The following is a 22,498-nucleotide window of genomic DNA, read 5'->3' as shown; positions in this document are numbered from 1 at the left end:
GTGCCGATCTGGGGAATGCCCGCCGATCCTGGGTTTCATTCGTGGGGGGTGGAATTGTGGCGAAGGGTGCTGTGCGACGGACTTGATAGATCGGAGGAGGCTAGATAGGGGGAGGTTGTGAGGGAAAGTACCTGTGGGGGTTCACGGAGAATAGTCATCTAGGCACATTGGAGGATGGTGTAGGACGGAGCATGAAGTATAGCGCGCCTGGAGGCGTTCGAGGCCGGATCCGGATCGAACACAGCCTGGGACTGCTCCATTGACCCGTTTTCGCACTGAGATGCCTCACATGGGATATGCCGTCTGGTTCGTAAACCAGACTCACGAGTGCCGTGTGGCTCTGCGAGTCGGGATGGTTATAGGTAGTATGTGGTATCTCATCGGATCTCGTTGATCGGATCTGATATCTGGCGACCAGTCGGACCAGGATGTTTTGGGCGGCCGATTCTAGGGCTTCTGGAAGCAGTGGAGTCGTGCCTGTATCGAGTGGGCCCCACGAACCAACTTGAGTGACGAGGCCGCGTCAAGGGCGAGATGGGACTGGTTCAGCACTCTCTATCGGGAGGCACCTTGATTTCGGTCCTGATGGTCGACAGGATGGAGCTGTCTCGGCCGCCCCAGACGGGGGGAGTCGTCCACGGTGCTCGACTCGACTCGCGACCCTGGCCAGCTCGGGTCTTGTTGTCCAGCGGTCCGCCCCCGCGGCAGCAGAAGCCTTCTTGCGCTCTTTCGTGATGAACCGCTTCCCCACTACGTATCCACCACCGGCTCCGACTGGCTCGTGTAGCGCGACGTAGACAAACACAGCCCGCCCCATCACGTCGTCTGCTGACTCCTTGACCTCGATTTCTTACTTCTCAGGCATCGCTCCTTCTTCATTGCCTTCGTGTCTCCAAAATGGGTGTATGTGAACCACTCCGTCCTTCTGCTCTGCCTCCTCTTCTTCCCTCTTCTCCCTCTCTTCTGCCCCCGCTTGACCCCTCCGATCTCCCAACCTGACCTAAGTGACTTCATAGTTTGCGTCCAAGATCGCGGCCAGCCAGAATAGCCAGAACAGCTCGAGCCAACCCAGTCAGACGAGTTCACAGCCGTCATCGCAAACGATGCCATCCAATACAGGCAGCGCAGGCACCTACGGGGGTGCCCCTCCGACCGGCTATCCAGGAGGCCCGCCGGCAGCCCTGCGGCCTGGTGGATACGTAAGTCAATGTTGGGCCCTGAGGGTCGATGCTGGTGATCGACGTCATGCGTGAAATCATCCCAAACCCGGTGCTGACAGGACATGCAGCAGCAGCAGCAGCAGCAGCCATCCCCGACCTCGCCATACGCAGCGTATCCCGGTTCGCCGCCACAGGCTTCGGTAAGCGTTATCCCTTCTTTTGCTGCCTGTTCTACTTGTTCTGCTCTTTCTGCTCTTTCTACGTTGGGGGTTGCAAGTTGTCTTCGGTGATCTTCAGTATCTGCCTTGTTCTTGTTTTCTCGGCTGCTTTCCTCCCCCCCACCGGGTTTGTCTGTTTTCTGGTCCTCTTTCTCTCTCTCTCTCTTTTTTTTTTTCCCTTTACCCCGCCAACCGTCGTCGGATCTTCCCTTCCTCGACATCACATCCTACACCACACTCATGTCGGGCCACTACTATCGACCCGGTCCGGGCCAGGACTATGCTCCGTATGGCGGCTCACCTGCTCAACCCTACCAGCCTTACAACCACCCGCCTAGCACATCGCCCGCGCCGTACGCCCGGGCTCCGCCCCAGCAACCGTCCTCGCCCTACCCCGCACAGCCTCAGCAGGGCTATGCACGTCCGCCGCCGCCACCCCCCAAGGCCAGCCCTATGGATCTTCAGGATCGCCCTACCCAGGACAGCAGCCCCCATACCCGGGTAGTCAACCACCCACCCAACCAGCCGGTCAACCGCAATCGCTCTACCCTGGGCAACCTGCACAACCCGGACAACCCCAGCCATACTCGGCCCAGGCCTCGTCCGCATACCCTGGACAGCAACAGCCCTATGTACAGATGAGCTCCCGATGAATGCCTTGTTTTGTGTTTTACCCCTCCTCCACCCCCTGCTGCGTTCTGTTAGGAGATCCAGGACATCGGGATAGAATAGCGACGGTGCAGAGGGAATGTGCAGATGAGAACTGACGGGCATCATACACAGGCTCCATACCAGCCTCAAGGCTCTCCCTACCCCGGCCAGGGCCGCCCGGGACCCTCACCAGGTCCTCCCCAGGGGGGCCAATATGGCGCGCCCGGTGGTGCTCCCCCGCCCCAAGCGGCACCCGTGACCCCCAGCAGGTCAACGCCTACCGAAACCTCCTGATCGGCACGATTCAGGAAAAGAACCTGCAGAGCTTCTACCCGCCCGAGCGACTGGACCGCCTGGTCCAGTCCCTGGCCAACGATGCACCGGCCCGACTGCAGCGCTTGATCCACGAATGGTCGGTTCCTATGGAAGTCGCCACCGATGTCATGAAGCTGTCCCTGTTCGATGTGATCCTCTACGTGGACGATAGCGGATCGATCGAGTTCGAGGAGAAGGGCCTGCGGAAGGAACAGCTGCGCCAGATCCTCGGCATCGTCGCCACGGCCGCCTCGACGTTCGACCAGGACGGCATCTCTGTGCGATTCATGAACTCCATGGAGACGGGCGACGGTATTCGCAGCGCCGACGACGTCAACCAGCTGGTGTCACGGGTGCGGTTCTCCGGTCTGACGCCGCTGGGCACGAGTCTTCGTAGCAAGGTCATCGACCCATTGGTGGTCGGCCCGGCCCGCGCCAACCGCCTCGACAAGCCCGTCTTGATCATCACCATCACCGACGGCCAGCCGGCTGGGGAGGCGCACAGTACTGTCGGCGACGCCATTCGTTACGCCGTCGATGAGACCTCCCGCACTCGCTACGGTCGTGGTGCTGTGTCCTTCCAGTTCTCCCAGGTCGGCAACGACCAGCGAGCCCGGGATTTCCTGTCCGATCTGGACGAGGACCCTCACATTGGCCAGCTGATCGACTGCACTTCCAGTAAGACCAAGTCTTCAGTCTCGTCTCCACCATTCGGTCTGTAGCTAACCATGCCTCCTTGAAGACTTCGAGGTAGAACAGGATGAAATGTCACGGGCGAACCCGCCAGTGCATCTGACGCGTGAACTCTGGGTTTGTGTCCTCCAACTATCTCTGCTGGATATCGATCATATCACTGACTCCAGGTCGCTTTCTTCGAACAGTGTGCCAAGCTCATGCTCGGTGCTATCGACTCTTCATACGACACCAAGGACGAGAAAGCCGCCGGCCGTGCCACCGGTGGTGCTCCGCCGGCTCCTCAGGGGGGTATGGCGGCGGATATGCCCAGCCGTCGCCCGGACTAAGCCAGAACTCCTACAGCGCCCAAGGATCTCCTGCATACCCCCCGAGTCCGTATAATCAGTACTCGCCGCAGCAGCAACCGCCCCCGTCGCAGCAACACCAGCAGCAACCGCAACAGCCTCCCTACCCCTCTGCCGCCCGTGGTTACGGTCAACCGCAGCAACACGGCTATGGCGGGACGTCTCCGGGAGGATACCCACCTCAAGGGTCTTACCCGTCCCAGGGGTCTGGTCATGGAGGCTATGGACCCCCACCACCGCGTCGCTATTAGGTGCCAGAGGAATGACCTCACACGATCACGTCTCTTTTTTCTTCCTCTTGGCGTGTGTTTCTGCAAATGATGTGCTCTTCATTCTCATTGTATCTTTTCCCTTTGCCAATGAAGAGACCTATGGGACGCCGGATAGGTATCCTTCCTCCCTGGCCTGTTTGCATTTTCTCTCTCTCTTTCTTTTCCCTTTTGAACTCTCTCGCCTAGGATGAAACCATATCTGTTCCGTGCCTGATAGTTCTTCGCTTCATCGCTGTATGGTCATCCCTGTAGGATGTGGAATGATACCGGTTCCATTGCACGCGATCCCTTTCCGCCTTAGCTCGCGCTGCATGTTTCGTTTCGTAGCAGTCGCCCAGCCCCGGGGGGCATCGAGGGTGAGCAACCCGGAAGACCCCTTCGTTGGCCTTCGAATCCCGCATGACGTGAAACCCCAAGGGGATGCCTTGCGACATGCTGGCGCTTCCAGGAGCAAATTGCCCCAGCATCTACGACCAACAGAGGTTCCATCCCCGCTTGGGGCCTCTCGATATCGCAAAGATGGCGTGATATATTCTCAACCTCAAATGCCTTGAGCTAAAGGGCAGGAAATCATCGCATCATCTCGAATTGATTGACAGAGAGAGAGATTCTATTAAGTGGCCGGACAAACAACAACGGAAAGCCGGAGTATTTTTTTATTTTTATTTTTATTTCTATTTTCTTTTATTTTATTTTATTTTATTTTTTTTTTAGTATGTTCGATGTGACATTCAGCAGGGATGATCTGATCTTCGCGGACACAGCCAACGCGATACAGGCCTACCAGGCGTACAGCGGAGGTTCGCGAGTACCGAGTGCAGAGCGTCCCGAGTCGAGCGTTACACGAGACGGTGTTTCCCGGTGATCGGCATTGCGCTGCGCGTTGGTCTGAGCCGGAACCAGCCCCGCCCAGGCCACCACCTCCTTGGGGCTTTCATCTGGATGCGCGCTGAGCCTCTTGAGCTGTCCAAGATCGAACGTGTGCTTCGATCGGGGAGAGGGGGTTGGAACCTTCCCCTCGAGGGCGGTCCGACTGATAGTTCTCTGCATCCCAGCGGATCGTACGTGTCTCCGCGTCTGGCCTTTCGTATCTGAATCCTCTCAGCCATCACGGGTCTCCGTATATGGACATGGAACGCCAAGGCGATGACGGAGGTGCGCTCCACCAGTGCCCGCCGGGTCGCTTCGGTGGGCTGATGACGAGGTGGTTGCACGAATATTCAGGGCATTGGCTAAATTCCTCCTGGGGTTTCATACGACGAAAATAAAGTTGGGACGTACAACGACAAAAGGGAAAAAAAACGGAAAAAACGGAAAAAAGGGAAAAAAGGAAAAAACAAAAGGTAACGGGATTGTTGAGTATCGCTTTGATGGTCATGACCTTTTTTGATCGTTTGCCGTTGAGGCAGAATCATTCCACGCCTATTGGAAGAAGCAGGGCATGGTGGCGCGGTACCTGCGATACAACGTTGACGGGCGCTGGCCACAGGGCCTGTAGCCTGGAGGAGTGGGAGACGTGGAAGGAGGGTCCACGCGTCCCTGGGGTCGAGGCTGCTCGGGGATCGATTGGGGAGTTCCAGCGTCTCGCGTGGGCTGTGTTGAATGGCAAATGGCCTGGGCAGCAGTCGAGGTTGGGACGCCCAATAAGGAGGACGGTTGCTCGGCGTGGTGGCCACGGGCGTGGGGATCGCGAGAGACGACGCTTGGCTGCCACCCCAGCAGGCTCCACCTCCCAACCCAGAGTTCGTCGACCGCCGCAGTCCTGACAGGCTCTAGAATCCCCCTGAGTCCACTTTTTCCACCGACCTTAATCGGTTGGATCTTTGGATCTTGAATGGCCTGCCCTCCATTTTTTCTGCCCTCGATTTGCCTCTGTGTCCTGACGGGTTGCCGAAACCGGTGCATTGCCTCTTTCGTCCAGGCCAACCCGTCCCCGTCAACAGCCAACACCACTGCAAACCTCGTTTGCGAACCCTCTCCCCCTTTCTCCTCCCTCCCTCAACTACTCCAGACGCCCTCGCTTGGTCTTTCGTCGTGGGTTTCTCTGTTGTCTCCGTCGCCCGACGGACTCACTTTCGTTTGGGAGATTCCCCCCGCCGGCTTGCCTTCTTTCAAATCCGACCAACACAACATCCAACTCCCCCCCCGATGCGCTGAAAGAAATGACTGGCAGCTCTCTCGCTTCGAGTTCGATCCACCAACGCTTGACACGCTAGGAAAACAGAAATAGACCGCGCGAGCGCACCAGAACGCCAACCTTGCGACGAGGAAGAAGAAGAAATAGAAGAAGAAGTATACGTGAGAGAGGAAGAAACAAAAAGTGATCGTCCGGGCTTGACCCGCGCAAGCACGATCTTCGTGCCAACACCACATTCCCCGTCATGTCCAACCACGATGAGCCCCCCTCCGATGGCGCTCATTCGGAAGAGCCGCAGAACGACGTCGTGCGCCGACCCTCGCTCATGTCGTCGCGTACCATGTCCGACTCGGACCGACGTCCCTCCCAGCACCACGTGCGATTCTCGACCGATCTGGAGCGACCGGTCGACGACCCTCCACGCCAGCCGAACTGGGACCGACGTCCCAACTCCCGCGGCCTGACTATCGACACGGCGCTGGCGCCGCCCTCGGTCCCTCGTCCCGCCGCGCGGTCGCCGACCTCGCCTCTTTCACCTCCCACGGCCCCGAATGCCACCCTCTCCCCCCTCTCCCCGACCAGTCCAGACTCGAACGGGCGGTCGCGGTCCCGAAACCGGGGATACTCCCTGCGCCGCTCCATCTTCAACAAAAATATCCAAACGCAGTCGGATCAAGATGACCTCTCGCCCGCGGAGCCCCCGGGCCAGAGCCCGACCAACCCACCGGAAGAAGGCGTAGCGGCTCCGGCCGCCGAGGTCTCATGTTCGCTCGATGAGAAGAACGAGCTGAGAGTGGCGCCGACGGCCACGCTCGAGTCCAACCCGAAGGAAGAACCCCCGACCTACGTCTCGTCCGACCCGTCGGATCGACCCCTCAAGGAGTATTATATGGCCGCGGCGCAGAAGCAATGGAGCCGCAGGAAAGCCGCCACCGCGGTGCTGACAGCCCGCGTCGATGCTCTTCTGACCACCCTGCAGAAGTTCATTCTGCGCATCAAAGACATTCCCCCGACCAAGGACGGCCGCCACATCGATTTGAATCCGTCGCGGGTGGAGACGTTGGTCGATGAGCGCACCGGCAAACCCTACTGTGAAAATTGGATTCGCTCGAGCCGCTATAGCTTCTGGAGTTTCTTCCCGCGCCAACTGTTTGCGCAATTCACCAAACTGGCCAATTTTTACTTCTTGGTGGTCGCCATTCTTCAGATGATTCCCGGTCTAAGCACCACGGGTACCTTCACCACCCTCATTCCGCTCTTGATTTTCGTGGGTATCTCGATGGGTAAAGAAGGGTTCGATGATTGGCGCCGGTATCGATTGGACAAAGAAGAAAATAACCGGTACGCCTGGGTGCTGCGACCCGGTCAAGCTCCAGTCACCGACGGTGCGTCCATGGCAAGTGGCGCCCATGACTGGGTGGAGATCAAGTGGCAGGATATCCGCGTCGGCGATGTCATCAAACTCGAACGAGACCAGCCAGTGCCGGCGGATTTTGCTCTGCTCCACGCCAATGGTCCCAATGGGGTCGCCTACATCGAGACAATGGCCCTTGACGGAGAGACCAATCTGAAGAACAAACAGCCGTGCCAGCCAGTGGCCAAAGTGTGCTCCACCGTCGACGACATCATCAGCAATGCGTTGCATTTTGTCGTGGAAGATCCCAACATGGACCTCTACAAATTCGACGGCCACGTCACCGTCAATGCCCAGGAGAAGCTACCGCTTACCAACAACGAGATTGTCTACCGTGGAAGTATCCTCCGAAACACGGATCGTGCTGTCGGCATGGTTATTTATACGGGCGAAGAGTGCAAGATCCGCATGAACGCCAACAAAAACCCCCGAATCAAGAAGCCCTCCTTGCAGGCCAAGGTCAACCACGTTGTCATGCTGATCGTGCTTCTGGTGGTCATCTTGGCTGTCGCCTGCACTGTCGCCTACAAGTACTGGTCGCAAGACGTGGAACGGCGCTCATGGTATCTCACCGATGCAAGCGTCAACTATGGTCCTATTTTTACCTCCTTCCTCATTATGTTCAATACTATGATTCCCATTTCACTCTACGTCAGTATGGAGATTGTCAAGGTGGTACAGATGATTCTTCTGAACGACATTGACATGTACGACCCGGAAACCGACACCCCCCTGGAAGCCCGCACCTCCACGATCAATGAGGAGCTTGGCCAAGTCAGCTACATTTTCTCCGACAAGACCGGCACCCTGACCAACAACTCCATGCGCTTCCGGAAAATGAGCGTTGCGGGCACCGCCTGGTTGCACGACCTCGATCTCCAGGCAGAGGCCGCCCTCGAAGGCGAGAAGCTCATCCACAAAAAGCGAAACCTAAAGGGCAAGAAAGCTATGAACCGGAAGTCAAATGTCTCCGAGGCACGCATGAGCGTTGCGCGCCCGTCGAACGTGTCTGCGGGTGCTGATGCTCTGCGTCGCCTTGGTCGTGCTGCTCCTAGCCGGACCGCCGAGATGCTCGAGTACATCCAGCGCAAGCCTTACACCATTTTTGCTCGCAAAGCGAAACTTTTCATCCTTTCCATCGCGCTCTGCCATACCTGTATTCCCGAGGAGGACGAGAATGGCTCTGTCTCCTTCAAGCCGCCTCCCCGGACGAACTGGCTCTGGTCATGGCTGCGCAGGAGTTGGGCTATCTCGTAATGGACCGCCAGCCGAACACACTCACCATTCGCTCGTACCCGAATGGCCCTGATGAAGCCCCCTCTGATGAAACCTACGAAATTATGGATGTGATTGAATTCTCCAGTGCCCGGAAGCGCATGTCGGTCGTTGTCCGCATGCCTGATTCCCGCATCTGCCTGTTCTGCAAAGGCGCTGATACCACACTCATGCGCCTGCTGAAGAAGGCCGACCTGGCACAACAGAAGGCAGCTGAGATTGAGCGTCGTGTCAGCAAGCGCAAGGCAGCCGAGGCGAACCAAGTCATTCGCCGCAACAGCGAGTACCATAGCCGGAAAGACAGCGGTGTTCGGAACAGCCTCAGTCGACCCAGCTTTACACGTCGCCGCTCGTCTGTTTCCGGGCACCATGCGTCGACTTTGCGTGAAAGTATCGATGTTTGGTTGCGCGACCGCGAAACCGATGGCGGGATGCTCAATCGTGAGGCTGACAGCGAATACTACAGTCCCCGACCGTCTGCTCAGATGGGTCGGAACTCGGCTGCTATCTCGGATTCTGGAAGCTCGACAAACGGCGAGGATGACGAGGATCTGGTCGAGGAGGCTCTTGTGGTGGACGAGGCGGCGATTTTTGAACGTTGTTTCCAACATTTGAACGACTTTGCCACCGATGGACTGCGTACCTTGCTCTACGGCCATCGCTTTATTGACGAGACTACCTATAAATCGTGGAAGGCGGCCTACCATGAGGCTAGCACTAGCATTGTGGATCGCCAGGAGAAGATCGAGCAGGTTGGCGAGGAAATCGAGCAGCAGCTGGAGCTGACGGGCGCTACTGCTATTGAGGATAAGCTGCAGAAGGGCGTCCCTGAGGCAATTGATAAGCTGCGTCGTGCGAACATCAAGATGTGGATGTTGACTGGTGATAAGCGTGAGACTGCTATCAATGTTGGCCATTCCTGCCGGCTGGTCAAGGATTACTCGACCCTCACGATTCTGGACCATGAGAATGGGAATGTCTACGAGACTATCGTCCGTTTGACTGCGGATCTTACTCGTAACCGTGTTGCCCACTCTGTTGTCGTCGTTGATGGTCAGACCTTGGCCGAGATTGAGGCCGATGATGTCGTTTGCGAACATTTCTTCCAGCTTGCTATTCTCGTGGACTCGGTCATCTGCTGTCGGGCAAGCCCGAAGCAAAAGGCCTTCTTGGTGAAATCCATCCGTACCCATGTGAACGATTCCATTACTCTCGCCATCGGCGATGGTGCCAATGATATTGCCATGATCCAAGAGGCCCACGTCGGTATTGGTATCGCAGGGAAGGAGGGCCTCCAGGCTGCTCGTATCTCTGACTACTCGATTGGCCAATTCCGCTTTCTGCTCAAGCTCCTCCTGGTCCACGGACGCTGGAATTACATGCGTGCATGCAAATATACCCTCGGTACATTCTGGAAGGAAATGCTGTTTTATTTGACGCAAGCCTTGTATCAGCGCTGGAATGGCTACACAGGCACCAGTCTCTACGAGTCTTGGAGTTTGAGTATGTTCAATACGCTCTTCACCTCGCTTGCTGTCATCTTCCTGGGCATCTTCACCAAAGATCTCGCTGCATCGACTCTCCTTGCGGTGCCAGAGCTCTACACTCGAGGCCAGCGGAACGGCGGCTTCAATATCCGCTTGTACCTGGGTTGGACCTTCATGGCAACCTGCGAAGCTATGATCATCTTCTTCACTATGTATGGCCTCTTCGGCATGATCCATGTCAACCCATCCGATATCGACACCTTCGCACTCGGCCTTCTCACTTTCTCTGCCTGCGTAACAGTTATCAATCTGAAGCTACAGGTCCTGGAAGTTCATAACAAGACATACGTCTCACTTGCTGTGGTCATTATTTCCGTGGGTGGCTGGTTCCTATGGAACATCATCCTCTCTCAGCGCTACAAGCTTTCTTCTGGCAAAGGTGTCTACGACGTCCCCGATAATTTCCTCCACCACGCCGGCGACAACCTTCTCTTCTGGCTTGTGCTGCTGATCTCCGTGGCGGCGGTCGTCCTCTTCGAGCTGACCGTCTCCACCCTTCGTGCCCTCTTCTTCCCCACCGACGTCGACATTTTCCAAGAATACGAGCAGGACCTAGATATTCGCAAGCGCTTCGAGGAAGCCGCTGCTGCCGAGCTGCAGCAGGGCTGGGACCGCGGCACCAAGAAGTCAAGCTTCGAGCTCGCGCGTGACCAGATCGAAATGGACGCCCGCGAGCGCCAGGTTCAAGAACTTCTCGCCCGGCCCCGCGTCATGACCGACTCCAAGCCCGTCGCCCACGAAGTCGAGATGGAGGGTTACTCGAGCGCAAGCGTGACCGCCAGCCACAGTGGGAGCTCTGCTCTCGACCAACACCGCGCCTCGGTCGCAGCGGCTGCATCCCCTGCGGACCCGACCTCGCCAGCGGAATCGTGCGTACCTCGTCGCTCGGTTGAGATTCACGAGTTGTTCAGTAAGGGATTCGGCGCTATCCGGAAGGGGCAGCTGAAGTGATCTACTCCGTGATCCGCATCGTTTCCTCGTTCTTTCTCTTCCCCCCCCCCTCTTTCAGTCTATTTCCTCCTTGGCCACGTCCCGGACTGGTTGTATATCATGCGTACATGTGGGCGGTTTATTTCCTCTTCTTCATTCCCATTTCCCGTCTTGGCCTCGGCGTCCCATCCCGCATAGCGTTTATACCTTTTTCGTCCTTCATCTCTCTGCTTTTTTCACATGACCCGTCTGTCGTTGGCATTAGTCCGACGAAGGCTGAAAAAGGCGTTGGTGTGCGTTGTTCTTGTTTTGCCTCGTTTGCCTTTCGTGCTCGCCTTCTATCCTGCGTGCAGTCTCATCGACTTTGATACCCCGGCTCGATTGGCAGTCTGGTTTGTTGCCTCGCTTTGGCTGTGGCTTTGTTGTGTGTTTTTTTACGCTGGAAGGAAACCCTGGCCCGACCCCATTTGTGTTGAGTGGGCGGTTGGTGTATATAATTCCTCATCCTGATAACCTATGCCTTCTTCCTTCTAGAAGATTTCCGGTCCGTGCTTCTGGATCCATAGAATCTGCCCTGTCAAATGTGGATCTTGTAGACAATTACTTTTCCTGGTGCAACTACCGTTGGAAGTAGCTGCATACTTACCTCGTACCAAGGCCCACAGGCATACATAGAAACCGCTTTCAAGCTTAGACGCCGTTGATACCCACAGCAATATAGTGGGTCCCAAACCTGATGGCGGAAGTATCATGTTTTCCGAAATAAAAGAAAAACGAACTTCGTCATTGGACGACGGCAATTCAAAGCCGTGCTGACATGGGAATTCGGTATACTTCGGTGCGTCCTTACATTCCCTGTTATATACATATATACACCAATGAATCCAAGCATAATAGCCAACATCTATATCACCCTCCCAGCCCCAACCGCGCTCTCCGAGGAGCATGGAAATCGTCTCTTCTTTCCCGCGGCCGAGAACCCGCGTAAAATCCCGTAGTCTTCACAAAGCCTATACGCCATAGGCTAGCTATGGAAATAATGGCAGAAATGCACTCATTTAGACCTAAATGCTCCAGATGTTAGGCATACGCATCAGATAGGACATGCCCTCACACAATGCAAGAGAACTGAAAACAAACTCAAGGGGGCACGGTCGAACAGACCAGACACGGGCACCTCACGGAAGCCAGGGTACATGGTGCACCCAGGGCAGGAGGCAGCAAAGCTGGACGGGCGGACGGGGACTGGACAACCTTACAGCAGGCCAATGACGACGTCACCGTAGATCTGGGCGTCCAGCTCCAGACGCACTTTGGCGTGAATGTTCAGGTGGATCTTGATCTTGAGGCTGCTCTTGTCTTCGTCCTGCGACGGGCCGGGGATCTGCATGTCGCCCGTAGGAAGCACGGAGGTGGCCTTGTTGGCGACATCGCCGACTTCCTCCTCGGGGCTCTTGTTCTTGCGGCCTCCGGAGGGACGGGTCTCGGTTGGGGTGGTGCTGGGGGGTTGCGAGGGGTGGGTGTTAGCTGAGGCATGAGAGGAGGAGGGCTGAGGAGGGAATTTGGGGGGGCGGAGAAGCAGGTTTCTTGCGTTTGGGGTTTGGATTTGGGGGTGGGCGTGGTTTGGTTTTAGGCTTGGGTTTTCGTTTGGACATTGGTGGTGGAGGGGATTGGGGGGTTGGGTGGATAGGGAGGAGAGGAGAGGAAGGGTCGGAGAGGTGGAAAAGGAGCCAGGTTAGGAAACTGAGGTCCTTTTGAGGAAGTATGAATTGGAGGAGATGATTGAAATACCTGTCGGCCATTGTGGGAGAAAGAGAGAGAGAGAGAGGGTGTGGAAGTGGTTGGCTGGTGGGTTTATGAGAACCGAGCTTTATAGAACGGGAGACGAGGGAGGAGACGAAATATATCAGCTCACAAGAGGGTCGATTGGGCTGGCCCAGTATTTCTAGTTCAATTTATCTGCTTATGCTGCTTACGATATTTGCCCTGGGGAGGAAGTTCAGAGCAAATAATATTCAGTCATCTGTGTCCCGCGCCGAATCTCCTAGACGAGATCGAGTGGTTCGTCGATCTGCTCAATCAAGTCTCCATCTTGACATCTTTTTCAGCACGAGCGGAGTCTGTGGTCTGATTGTGAGCGCTCCTTTGGTTCAGCTGCAGAAAGGATGATGCAATGGATGGAGGTGGAGTGGACTTCGATGGCATCTACTGGATCCCACTATACCGAACTACCCTGAACTATATCCCAGACCGGAAGGATAATATCCAACCGTCCACCTGAGCTTCCAAGCAGACGGAGTCAATCTCTCCACTCTCCACTTGAATCGGATCCACCTGTCTGCATGGTCTCCGCCGCGCTGAACGAGCTACCTTTACATAGCTCTCCGTTGGGCATTTCCGATTTTTTTTGAATCCCCCAACCCACGCCCGTATTGCTTGCTTCTTTCCCCTCATTTTTCCCAAAACCTCTAAGATCGTACCTGCGCCTTGAATCCCCTGTTTACCCCTCTTTCGCCCTTTTGTTCCTCACGACAATCACCATGGTCCTAGGAGTTGCCATGATGGCGGCCATGCTGCCGACCATGATCGGCCTGAACGAGGCGACGCAAAGTACCCGAGATCAGGAGGAAAACCGGCGCAACTCAGCACGCAAGCAACGCAGCCATCTAGTGGCGACGTGCTCGTTAAGCCAGGGCACGCCGGAGCTGCGGCAGCAGGTGCACAATGCCCAGGTCCAAGTGGGTCTGGACGGGAAAGTAAGTTCCGTCATACAGCCGACATCTCGTCGGAAGAATAATACTGTCTCCGGCCTGGTAATCTGGCGGTATGCTGACCCTCCGGCTGTCTTTCCCTCCTCACATGTGGGAGAGGGGTATACAATTTTCAATCTTATAGTTCTATATCACCAAATACCCCAGTGCGAGCATGGTGCCGTTTAACGGCGGCTTCTATACACATCCGGACTTCAAGCCTAGCAATACCGCCGGCCTGGTCACGGTCAGTGGCGAGGAAACCCCGACATTGCGCTGGGTCTTTTGTGATGAGGCGACTCATGAGCTGCGCTGGGGCGGGCGCCCCGACAGCGAGGGCCATATCTGCGGGCCCTTTGACTGGACCAAGGATGAGCAGTATGTGACGCTCGATGGATGGGAAGGGTGGCTGGCTGTGCGACTGCCGCAAGATGGCGATCGCGATCAAGTGGACCAACAACTGGGGATTGTCGATGGCCGGGAGGTCTGGCGGTTGTACTTTGATAGCAAAGACGACGGGGCAGATCTTCCACCGGGAGCGCAGGGGCTGGAGATACGATTGAAGCGAGTCACAGCGGAGTCGTAATGAGAAGCGAGCAAAGGGAGGGTTAGCAGGTATAAAGACCTTGCTTACGCATTGGAATTTGGGATTTTTAGCGTTGGGGTTTAGCTCGCGTCTCTCTTCTTTTTGGTTAAATTTTGATACATCGTGCATTGTTGATTCCATGCAAAGGGAGCATATCTTAGTTCATCTTTCCTTTGTTTTTAACTCGCTCTCAGTGAAGAAACAGCTGGGATTCGGCATTATGCATCAGGCACTGTAGGATTCGGGCCACGTATCAAACTTCGGGGTCTATACTGAAGTACCTCCTGTACAGAGCATCAATCAACGCGCTGCTGAGATATGTCGCCACACCCAATTGCGAACAGTTCTTGCGCAGCCAAGGCAACTGGATGATCGTCAACACAAATCTGTGATGTGACATCGGTACAAAAACACAAGACAACACACGGGGCGATCGCGCTAGCCACGGACGAACAGTGGATCGGACTGCATCGCCCACGAGCCAATAAAGCCCACATGTTGATATCTCGATCCACTCCTCGCCTTGCTATCCATGCAGGCTGTCACTGTGCGGAGCTTTTGGTCCACGGGCGCGCCCACTGGGGCCTACAGGCTTTCCCCCACTGGGGCCGACCGTCGAACAGTACTGTACCCAGCCGCTTCCCCGACAGACTGGTTGAATGGAGACACGCAATGTAGTATACCTGAAGATACAGGTGTTGACTTGACGGTGAAGATACAAGAGCATACGGACTATTTCATCGACCGTAGTCACCGCCCAAGAAAGAATGCTGGAGCAGATCTAGGCGGAATCCACAATTCCCACCAAGATCCACAGTTTACAGCTGTGCCTTCCCGCCTCATTTCCAAGGGGCTAGATCTCAACATCCAAATATCGGGGCACTGCGTGTCGAAATAGATTCCCTCGTATTTCATTCCCATGTCGGAGTTTTGCTGCTCCTTTTTTGAGCACTAGCGTGCTAAAAGGTTCAGGTTCACCAGGATTTCACCACTGTCTGCTCACGGTGACGTAGCTAAATGCCCCCACTTCCAGCAGATCTCAGTGGTCACTTCGCTGTCGGAACCAGATTCATACAAAATCACGCACGCCTAGGCTCCACGATTGTGGCCCCACTAGGATTCCAGTGAAGCGCTCAAGGATCATGGGGGCCATGATGGGCTGGGCATTTGTTTTTTATTCGATCGAAAACAAACACATGGAGGCCTTGAAATTAGCGGCATGTGATATTCTATGGGCTCTAGACCCTCCTGGACCTATATTCTGCTAAAGATCCCGAATTCTCTATCCCCCTCCCGTCAATCGTAGAAAAGAAACACATCCATCTTACCTCCTGCTTTGGCTCGTCTGAATGCGACAAGTTACATGCTTAGCAGAGCAGAAAATTTGGAACATTTATCACGCATTTCAGTACGATTATACGCTATCGATGACTTTTTTGGGCCTGTTTTATCGATTATAGACACGAAAACAAGCGGATGATCCACAATAGACAATGAACTTCTGTTTGTTGAGTCTCTAGATGGACTTGGATTTTTATTAAGCTGAACAGTCACTTTTCACATCTATCTTAAAAATCTCCGTCTCTGATATTACGTATCATTGACGCGAAGATCTTTTAAGGTTTCGACGGCGCACTAATTGAATTGAGGGGGTTGAAGTGCGCGATCAGCCACCCAAAAATGTCAATTTAATTGCTTGTGGGATCCTGCGAGCGACCGTAGAAATCCCTTATATATCGTTATGAGCGTGATGTTAAGCACGTAAACTGGTCGCTTCATAAGAGATTATCCGTATTTCCTGAGGGTTAAGATTTAGCAAGGGTGCATCACATCAGTACCTACTATCAATCGAGATATAGTATATCGAGATGAATGCTCACGCATCTAGATCGTCCAGCAGTCGTCGGTATCACTGAATATATGCTAATCAATTGACGTAGTAGACTGAGTCACGGTGAGTATATAACTGAAATATTCATCTTTCCTTGTGTAATCCGGATTTAAAACACTTCCAACTCGAAGCGATTAATATCAACGATGTTCCCGTTCACCATTCAAGCAACCCAATTTATATAATACTACCTCTTAAAGCTATCACCAACGATTCTGCATAAATATGAACTTTTGATAGAAATGTAAAAAGCATTGCCACATCCAATATATATATGTTAAGGGCATCATACTGATTAGCCGGGTGAGATTACTTGATATCTGTTCTAGACAAAATATATACTCTATATAATACCAAGGCGACGTCGCTAGTACTTAACACGAAAAAGGATTATGCCCCACAGAGTGTCTTTGGATCTTTGTGTCTGACAGTGTTGAATCATATTTACCAAACGATGGGTGATCAACAATCCGTTAAAATTTGTGAGAATGGGCTGTACACAACCTTGAAGGGCGACTAGGCAGTTGCCTAGTCAAACACAACCATTATTGATAGATATTTTCCTTTCGATCACGAAGGGTTCAAGGATATTTTTATCTGTCACTTATTCTAGATAGCTATTATACTCTTAGTACAGTCTATATTGTGTCGTCGATCTGACTTGGGTCCAGATATGAATCACTGATCTCAAGAAGCTGAGACGATGTATTCCTTTGTCCACTTCACCCATCCACAAAGGATAAGGATGTTCAGAGCAAGAAATATGGAAACGTCAAATTACAGCTCTAAAAGGAGAGAATCTTTTCCTTGTCCGACTTGCTGTCAACATGGATCTGACGACGGCGCTCACGCGCAATCACCAGGCCGTATGTCACCGTTATCAACGTGCCCACGAGCGCCATAGCCATCAGAATCCAGTACCCGCGCTTGTACAATGGGGCATCATCTTTGGTGAAACAGAACACAGCGACAATACCACCGGCATTACCGACACCAATCACAAAGCCGGACCCTATACTGCGCTGCTTATGGCCCTGCATGTTCATCAAGACCCAGCAGATGATAATAGCGCCGGAGCTGAAGGCGCCCATAGTGATGAAGCAAATGCCGAGATACTCCGCGGAAAAGTGGCTAGTTCCATGCATGGTCAGCATGAGGGCCAGACCAATAATGATCAGCAGATCACCAAGGAGAATGAATGGGTAACGGATGTTCCATCGGTCCGAAAAATATGCCGTAAGATAACTAAGTCCAAGAGCAGCGGCAAAGGGGGGCACACTATGCAGTTGAGTTTGGATAGTTCCATATCCAAGGGCTTTGATAATGGTCGGGGCAAAGTAAGAGAAGGCGTAGATAGGAACCACAATAGCTATTTGATCGGGTTACCACCATGAACAAGCAGCACTGGACAATGATAACTTACTGAAGTACATGATCGCAGCCAGGTACGACTTGGGGTCTTTGAAGAATTCAGCCAAGTCAGATTTCGTCACCGGGGCCTCGTCATCCTCGTAGTTGCGGGTTTTCGCAATCACTGCGGCCTTTTCATCTTCAGTCAACCAGGATGCCTGCTGGGGGAAATTAGGGCAGCACAGCAATGCGATAATGCCGATCAGGATGGATGCAACTCCTTCCAGCAAGAAAATCCATCTCCAATTTTCTAGGCCACGCATGCCGTCCATTTTGGCAATAGCAGAGGCAAGTAGGCCACCGAAGGCACCAGCAAAGATAACCGAGGACCAGTACATGGTGAAACGCTTCTGCGCTTCTGCACGCTTATACCAAAAGCTAATCAGATAGAAACTGCCGGGAAAGATACCGCATTCAGCAAGGCCAAGAAAGAAACGAGTCGCAATAAGACCACCATAGCTCTTAACAAAGGCCTGGCCAAGCATGACAATACCAAAGGCAATGATACAGCCTGACAGCCAGAATTGCGGCTTAAGTTTCTTCATGGCAATGTTGGATGGGATTTCAAAGATAATGTAAGGAATATAAAAGATGAGAAGGGCAATATTTTCCCGGTGGCCGTACAAATTCAGGTCGTCGGGCATGCTCATTGTGAGCGCGTTGGAAATGTTCACTCTGGGCGGGAATCAGCTCGAATCAAGGGATGAAATGCGCCCATCAATTGATGGTAATTTGACACTGGTATAAACAAATGACAGATCAACTGACGTACCGATCCAAAAATGCGACGAAATAAATGGCAAACAGCATTGGCATTACATGCATGTCAATTTTGCGGACGAGTGCGGCATCGTCGACGCTGGATGGAAAGGCAGGGCCATCCTCATCGCTTGGCCGGCCTGAACCCGGCATCAGATTAATAGTATTATGCTCTGCCGAGAGTCAGCGATCGATGGACAGAATTCAAAACTGAAGAAGACTAAAATACCTGGAGTAATCCCCATTTTTTGCAACGTGGTTGGGATGCAGAGGAGGCTATCTGGGGTCGAGGAGGAAAATTAAGGAGACGGAAGGGAAATAGCAGTGAAGTCAGCGAAGCGCCATTAGATATCCTCTTTTTGTGCGTCTCAAAATCAAAAACTAAAGTGGAAGAAAGTGCGCCGAGAGTGGCATCTTTGTACTTACAAGGGGGGCCGACTACGGAGTATGCAGGACTACTCGTTAGTTTGATGGTGCGAGTGGGGCGCTTGTTAGTCGTACGTTTCTGGTTCGCCCGTGAGATTTGACTGGTCGTGGCCGTCCCCTGTTAGTGTCTGGCATGGGCGAGACCGCGAGTGCTCACTCTTATTAGCGGCAATATAGAACACTGGGAATTGGAACAGTGGTGGTTACATCGATTGTAGGTGGCGCAAAAGGCATGTCCTACCCATAAGATTATGGTATTTATGAAGTACTCAATACTCGGTGGTTGGTACAGATACAACTGCTGGTTCAAAGAACCTCCTAAAATACTACGTATTATATCGCACAACGGTCTCATCGATCACAAAATATCGAAGGATATGTAAATACGCGTGAAGTGGTAATGAAATAAGGAACAAACAATAAGGAATGACTGTGCTGCACGTCTAATTTGAAACCGCACAGCAAATGCCAGGTAACTACCTAGATGAAAAGAAAACATGCGTGTTCTGCGTGGAAATAAAATTTCTCGACCCTTCGAAAGCCCCTTGGCTGGTTGGAATATAGACCATGCTCCCAGGCGATCTGAAATCCACTCTGAGAGCCCATGATAAATGAATCCTTATTTAATTTGACTAACACCGTCCAGAGGTAACGCTGCTTATGATTCGTAAACCATCCCAGATGATCCCTCTCTAAGCTTTCGCTATTTCTCATGGGATTACGGTCGAAGTGGGGGCGCTCAGCGTCCCCACTCATTCCGAGGGGGAGTACGGAGTAGGGTGGGTGCACTCCGCCACGCCGTATATCCCCCAGGGCGTGCATTATCTTCTTTTCGCAGAAGTTCCATACGAAAAAATGATTATAGAGAATTGAGATTTTACTCAGCCATACTCATCCAGATAAACTGATCCTATAGCTAGATTCTATTCATCTTGGCATTGTTGAATTATTAGTTAGTATAAAGAGTAAAACTGTATAGAATATTTTTGATGAACACAATTTTTAAAATCTAGAATATACCGCCATTGAACCTACACGAGCCCGCTAGGGGGCGGGGCCGCCGACATACAAGAAAGAAGCTCACCACGTTCTTCCGTCTGCTTTCGGGCTGCATGGCCTATCAAGCACCACTCAAAAGCTGTTCACGTGCGGAGAAAGGCCAATCCCCGTCTCGCCTCCACGTTACATAGAAAAGGGGCGCCCGCTTCCTGGGAGGATTTCATTTGCTGGCAGGTCATATGTTGGTGCTGACGGGCTGGGGGACGGGTAGATCCTGCCGAAACAGGATTTAGCCCCCAAAGCCATGCATACACTTTCAGTAGCATAGCAATCCTGTGTTGAGAGGCAAACGCCCAATCTTCTTTTCAGCAGCCCACTCGAACTTGCCACTAGCCCTTCCCATAGTGTAAGAGACAGCCTGTTTGATATTTGTCCTAGGTAGTATGTATCCTTCTGAATGGAGGACAGATGGTCCCAGCATAGACCTACAGTAGACGGTTTAGGAGACCGTGCCCACTGCATGAATTTTCAGAAGACGCGAATACGTACCGAGAATGATATTGATTATCTGCAGGTGATTCGTGACTGGTGCGTGTTCTGCTGCCACCAATCTCTCTTCCGTAACTATCCCCGGTCGCTCACCCAACACAAACTTTGCTAAAAATGTAACTATGGCCCGAGGGGCCGGGGGTGAACTTTGGTTTGTTCCTATTGTTCAGACTAATGTCAGCTCTCCGTGCCTTGAGTGGTTATTATTTGAGTTACTAAGCTTCTGGGGCAATGGCTACTTGCTTGGTATTAATTGAATTACTATCTATTTGCTCCACCATCATTTGAGTAATTCTACCTTAGGTGGTCTTTGTACCAGCCATTTACCTTCCTCACAACAGTCTACTTGTTTTCAAGAGGAATCTGCTGGCTGCCATTGAGTATGACTACAACGACGGCTTCGGCCGCACAGTCGACCTTCACTCCGTGGATAGATCCCCCGGCGGGCGTGAAGTCAAATTTCGAGCACCCAGAAACATTAACTTACAAGACGAATATCACGATTGGTATAGCTTTGCCTGCTGTCACCATCTTCTTCGCTTGTCGGGTGTGGGCCCGCGCAATTATAAAGAGGACATGGATTGTAGAAGACTGTAAGGACTCTTGCTGTTTCCTAATATTGAGCCACTTACTGATTTTGCTTAAATAGGGCTGGTGACAATATCATGGGTACGAAGAAAGAGAGGAAGAAAAGGGAAGTTGTTAATAACTTATATTTTCAGGCCGGGATCGTATCATACTGTGCAGTCATGAGGACCGTCATGGCCCACTATGGCGGGCGACACGCGTGGGACATCACAACAGCACAGGCCGAAGATGCAGGATATGTAGGTAACTATCGCTCTCATTACACTGCTAGCTTGGCTAATATTTTGTTGTTCTCCACAGTGGTTTAATATCGCCTCGGTGTTATACGGTGTTTTTATCATGTTTACCAAGCTATCCGTGCTATGGCTTTACCGACGAGTTTTCTCGCCCATTAGGTGGAGTCCCTTGGATATGATCATATTATCTCTCGTCGCGATCATGTTAGGCTTCTACATTAGTACAACTCTCGTCAAGATCTTGGAGTGTATACCGAGAGCTAGAATTTTCGACAAGTCAATTCCCGGGCATTGCGTTAAGTTCGTCTCAACGTGTCTGTCCGTAAATTTCTGGTAAATGGCTAATGATTCCCAGTGTCTCGGCTCTTCTTAACGCCAGTGGCCTGTTCAATACGATTACAGACTATATCATTCTTCTTTTGCCTATGCACGCTGCTTGGAAACTGCAAATGAACCGAACCAAGAAGATTCTCGTTATTGCTGTGTTCACATTTGGTTTATGGTATGGCAATTTGTACACTGAAAAGGCTCAGACCAATGTAAATCATGATACTGACTTGAGCAGTGCCCCCGTGTTCAGCACTGTTGGTTTCGTCGTCCGTATCCAATACAGCAACAGTGTAGATACCACATGGACTCAACCGGACATTCTTCTCTGGGGGTGAGCTCTTACTGTCTCTGCTCTATATCGCTCATAATGATAACAAAATAAAAGATGTGCCGAGTTAGTGTCGGGTTTTCTAGTAGTATGCTTTCCTGAAATGTCATTTCTACTCAACAGCAAGTCTCGCAAGCGCAGCTATCCACGCCGCCCAGCCAACAGTTACCTCGAAGGATCGAAAGAAGTCGGTACCTCACGCTCTCAATCACGCAAGGTGGTCAATTATGGCGGCGACCTGTCGTATTATGAGCTCAACGAAGATATTGTTTACGGCGTGCGGGTCAGTCCATCTGGCAGCAATTCGCGATTGACCGAGTCAGCAAATGGGGCGGTGCAGGTTCACCATGAGATCATAATAGAGTCAACCAGGAAAGAAGATCTTGTTCGATAGTTACACGGTGCTCCTATTCCTGATATCCTTTTTCATTTGTTTCTGCAGATGCAGCTTGAAAGCGATTGGACTGTTTGGTGATGTAAATTCTGATTTGGCAATTCTTTTCCTTTGAATGATAGGCCACATTATTGTCGTACTAGATGTATCTATAATTTCATGAACTTGATCTTGATTCTGTTGAGAATCATGACAAAGGCTTCTGATCTTTTACGTACCTCCTTGTACATATGCTCTTCAAAGTTGTTTATTTTGATCCATGAAAAAGATGAGTAGTAATGAATTGACTATCA

General features: G+C 52.5%; 7 protein-coding genes across 7 annotated transcripts; 4 read left to right on the top strand and 3 right to left on the bottom strand.

Annotated features, from left to right (window-relative positions):
* Positions 1 to 897: 897 nt before the first annotated feature.
* rfeF (uncharacterized protein) lies at positions 898 to 3,366 on the top strand (the record flags this gene model as incomplete). Its single annotated transcript, XM_057082222.1, has 7 exons — positions 898 to 903; positions 1,017 to 1,199; positions 1,289 to 1,360; positions 1,655 to 2,010; positions 2,181 to 3,022; positions 3,087 to 3,154; positions 3,208 to 3,366. 7 exons carry the CDS (start codon positions 898 to 900, stop codon positions 3,364 to 3,366), a joined length of 1,686 nt encoding a protein of 561 aa, XP_056929262.1.
* Positions 3,367 to 4,436: 1,070 nt separating this feature from the next.
* On the bottom strand, positions 4,437 to 4,706 carry N7462_010507 (uncharacterized protein; the record flags this gene model as incomplete). Its single annotated transcript, XM_057082221.1, has 1 exon — positions 4,437 to 4,706. The coding sequence occupies one exon, from the start codon at positions 4,704 to 4,706 to the stop codon at positions 4,437 to 4,439; it is 270 nt and encodes an 89-aa protein (XP_056929261.1).
* A 1,331-nt stretch (positions 4,707 to 6,037) lies between these two features.
* Positions 6,038 to 10,980, top strand: N7462_010506 (aminophospholipid-translocating P4-type ATPase DNF3; the record flags this gene model as incomplete). Its single annotated transcript, XM_057082220.1, has 2 exons — positions 6,038 to 8,363; positions 8,405 to 10,980. The coding sequence occupies 2 exons, from the start codon at positions 6,038 to 6,040 to the stop codon at positions 10,978 to 10,980; spliced, it is 4,902 nt and encodes a 1,633-aa protein (XP_056929260.1).
* A 1,234-nt stretch (positions 10,981 to 12,214) lies between these two features.
* On the bottom strand, positions 12,215 to 12,761 carry N7462_010505 (uncharacterized protein; the record flags this gene model as incomplete). The annotated part of the gene is made up of 2 exons (XM_057082219.1): positions 12,215 to 12,593; positions 12,751 to 12,761. The coding sequence occupies 2 exons, from the start codon at positions 12,759 to 12,761 to the stop codon at positions 12,215 to 12,217; spliced, it is 390 nt and encodes a 129-aa protein (XP_056929259.1).
* Positions 12,762 to 13,499: 738 nt separating this feature from the next.
* N7462_010504 (uncharacterized protein) lies at positions 13,500 to 14,295 on the top strand (the record flags this gene model as incomplete). The annotated part of the gene is made up of 2 exons (XM_057082218.1): positions 13,500 to 13,715; positions 13,855 to 14,295. 2 exons carry the CDS (start codon positions 13,500 to 13,502, stop codon positions 14,293 to 14,295), a joined length of 657 nt encoding a protein of 218 aa, XP_056929258.1.
* A 2,676-nt stretch (positions 14,296 to 16,971) lies between these two features.
* N7462_010503 (uncharacterized protein) lies at positions 16,972 to 18,600 on the bottom strand (the record flags this gene model as incomplete). Its single annotated transcript, XM_057082217.1, has 4 exons — positions 16,972 to 17,555; positions 17,610 to 18,271; positions 18,369 to 18,528; positions 18,585 to 18,600. 4 exons carry the CDS (start codon positions 18,598 to 18,600, stop codon positions 16,972 to 16,974), a joined length of 1,422 nt encoding a protein of 473 aa, XP_056929257.1.
* Positions 18,601 to 20,711: 2,111 nt separating this feature from the next.
* Positions 20,712 to 22,205, top strand: N7462_010502 (uncharacterized protein; the record flags this gene model as incomplete). The annotated part of the gene is made up of 8 exons (XM_057082216.1): positions 20,712 to 20,922; positions 20,979 to 20,998; positions 21,052 to 21,156; positions 21,218 to 21,453; positions 21,509 to 21,655; positions 21,719 to 21,814; positions 21,869 to 21,877; positions 21,935 to 22,205. The coding sequence occupies 8 exons, from the start codon at positions 20,712 to 20,714 to the stop codon at positions 22,203 to 22,205; spliced, it is 1,095 nt and encodes a 364-aa protein (XP_056929256.1).
* Between the last annotated feature and the right edge of the window lie 293 nt (positions 22,206 to 22,498).

The sequence above is a fragment of the Penicillium macrosclerotiorum genome, assembly GCF_028827735.1.
Source record: "Penicillium macrosclerotiorum strain IBT 26536 chromosome Unknown utg000010l_segment0_segment0, whole genome shotgun sequence".
Classification (NCBI taxonomy): Eukaryota; Fungi; Ascomycota; class Eurotiomycetes; order Eurotiales; family Aspergillaceae; genus Penicillium; species Penicillium macrosclerotiorum.
This window is presented reverse-complemented; position numbering and strand designations above follow the sequence as displayed.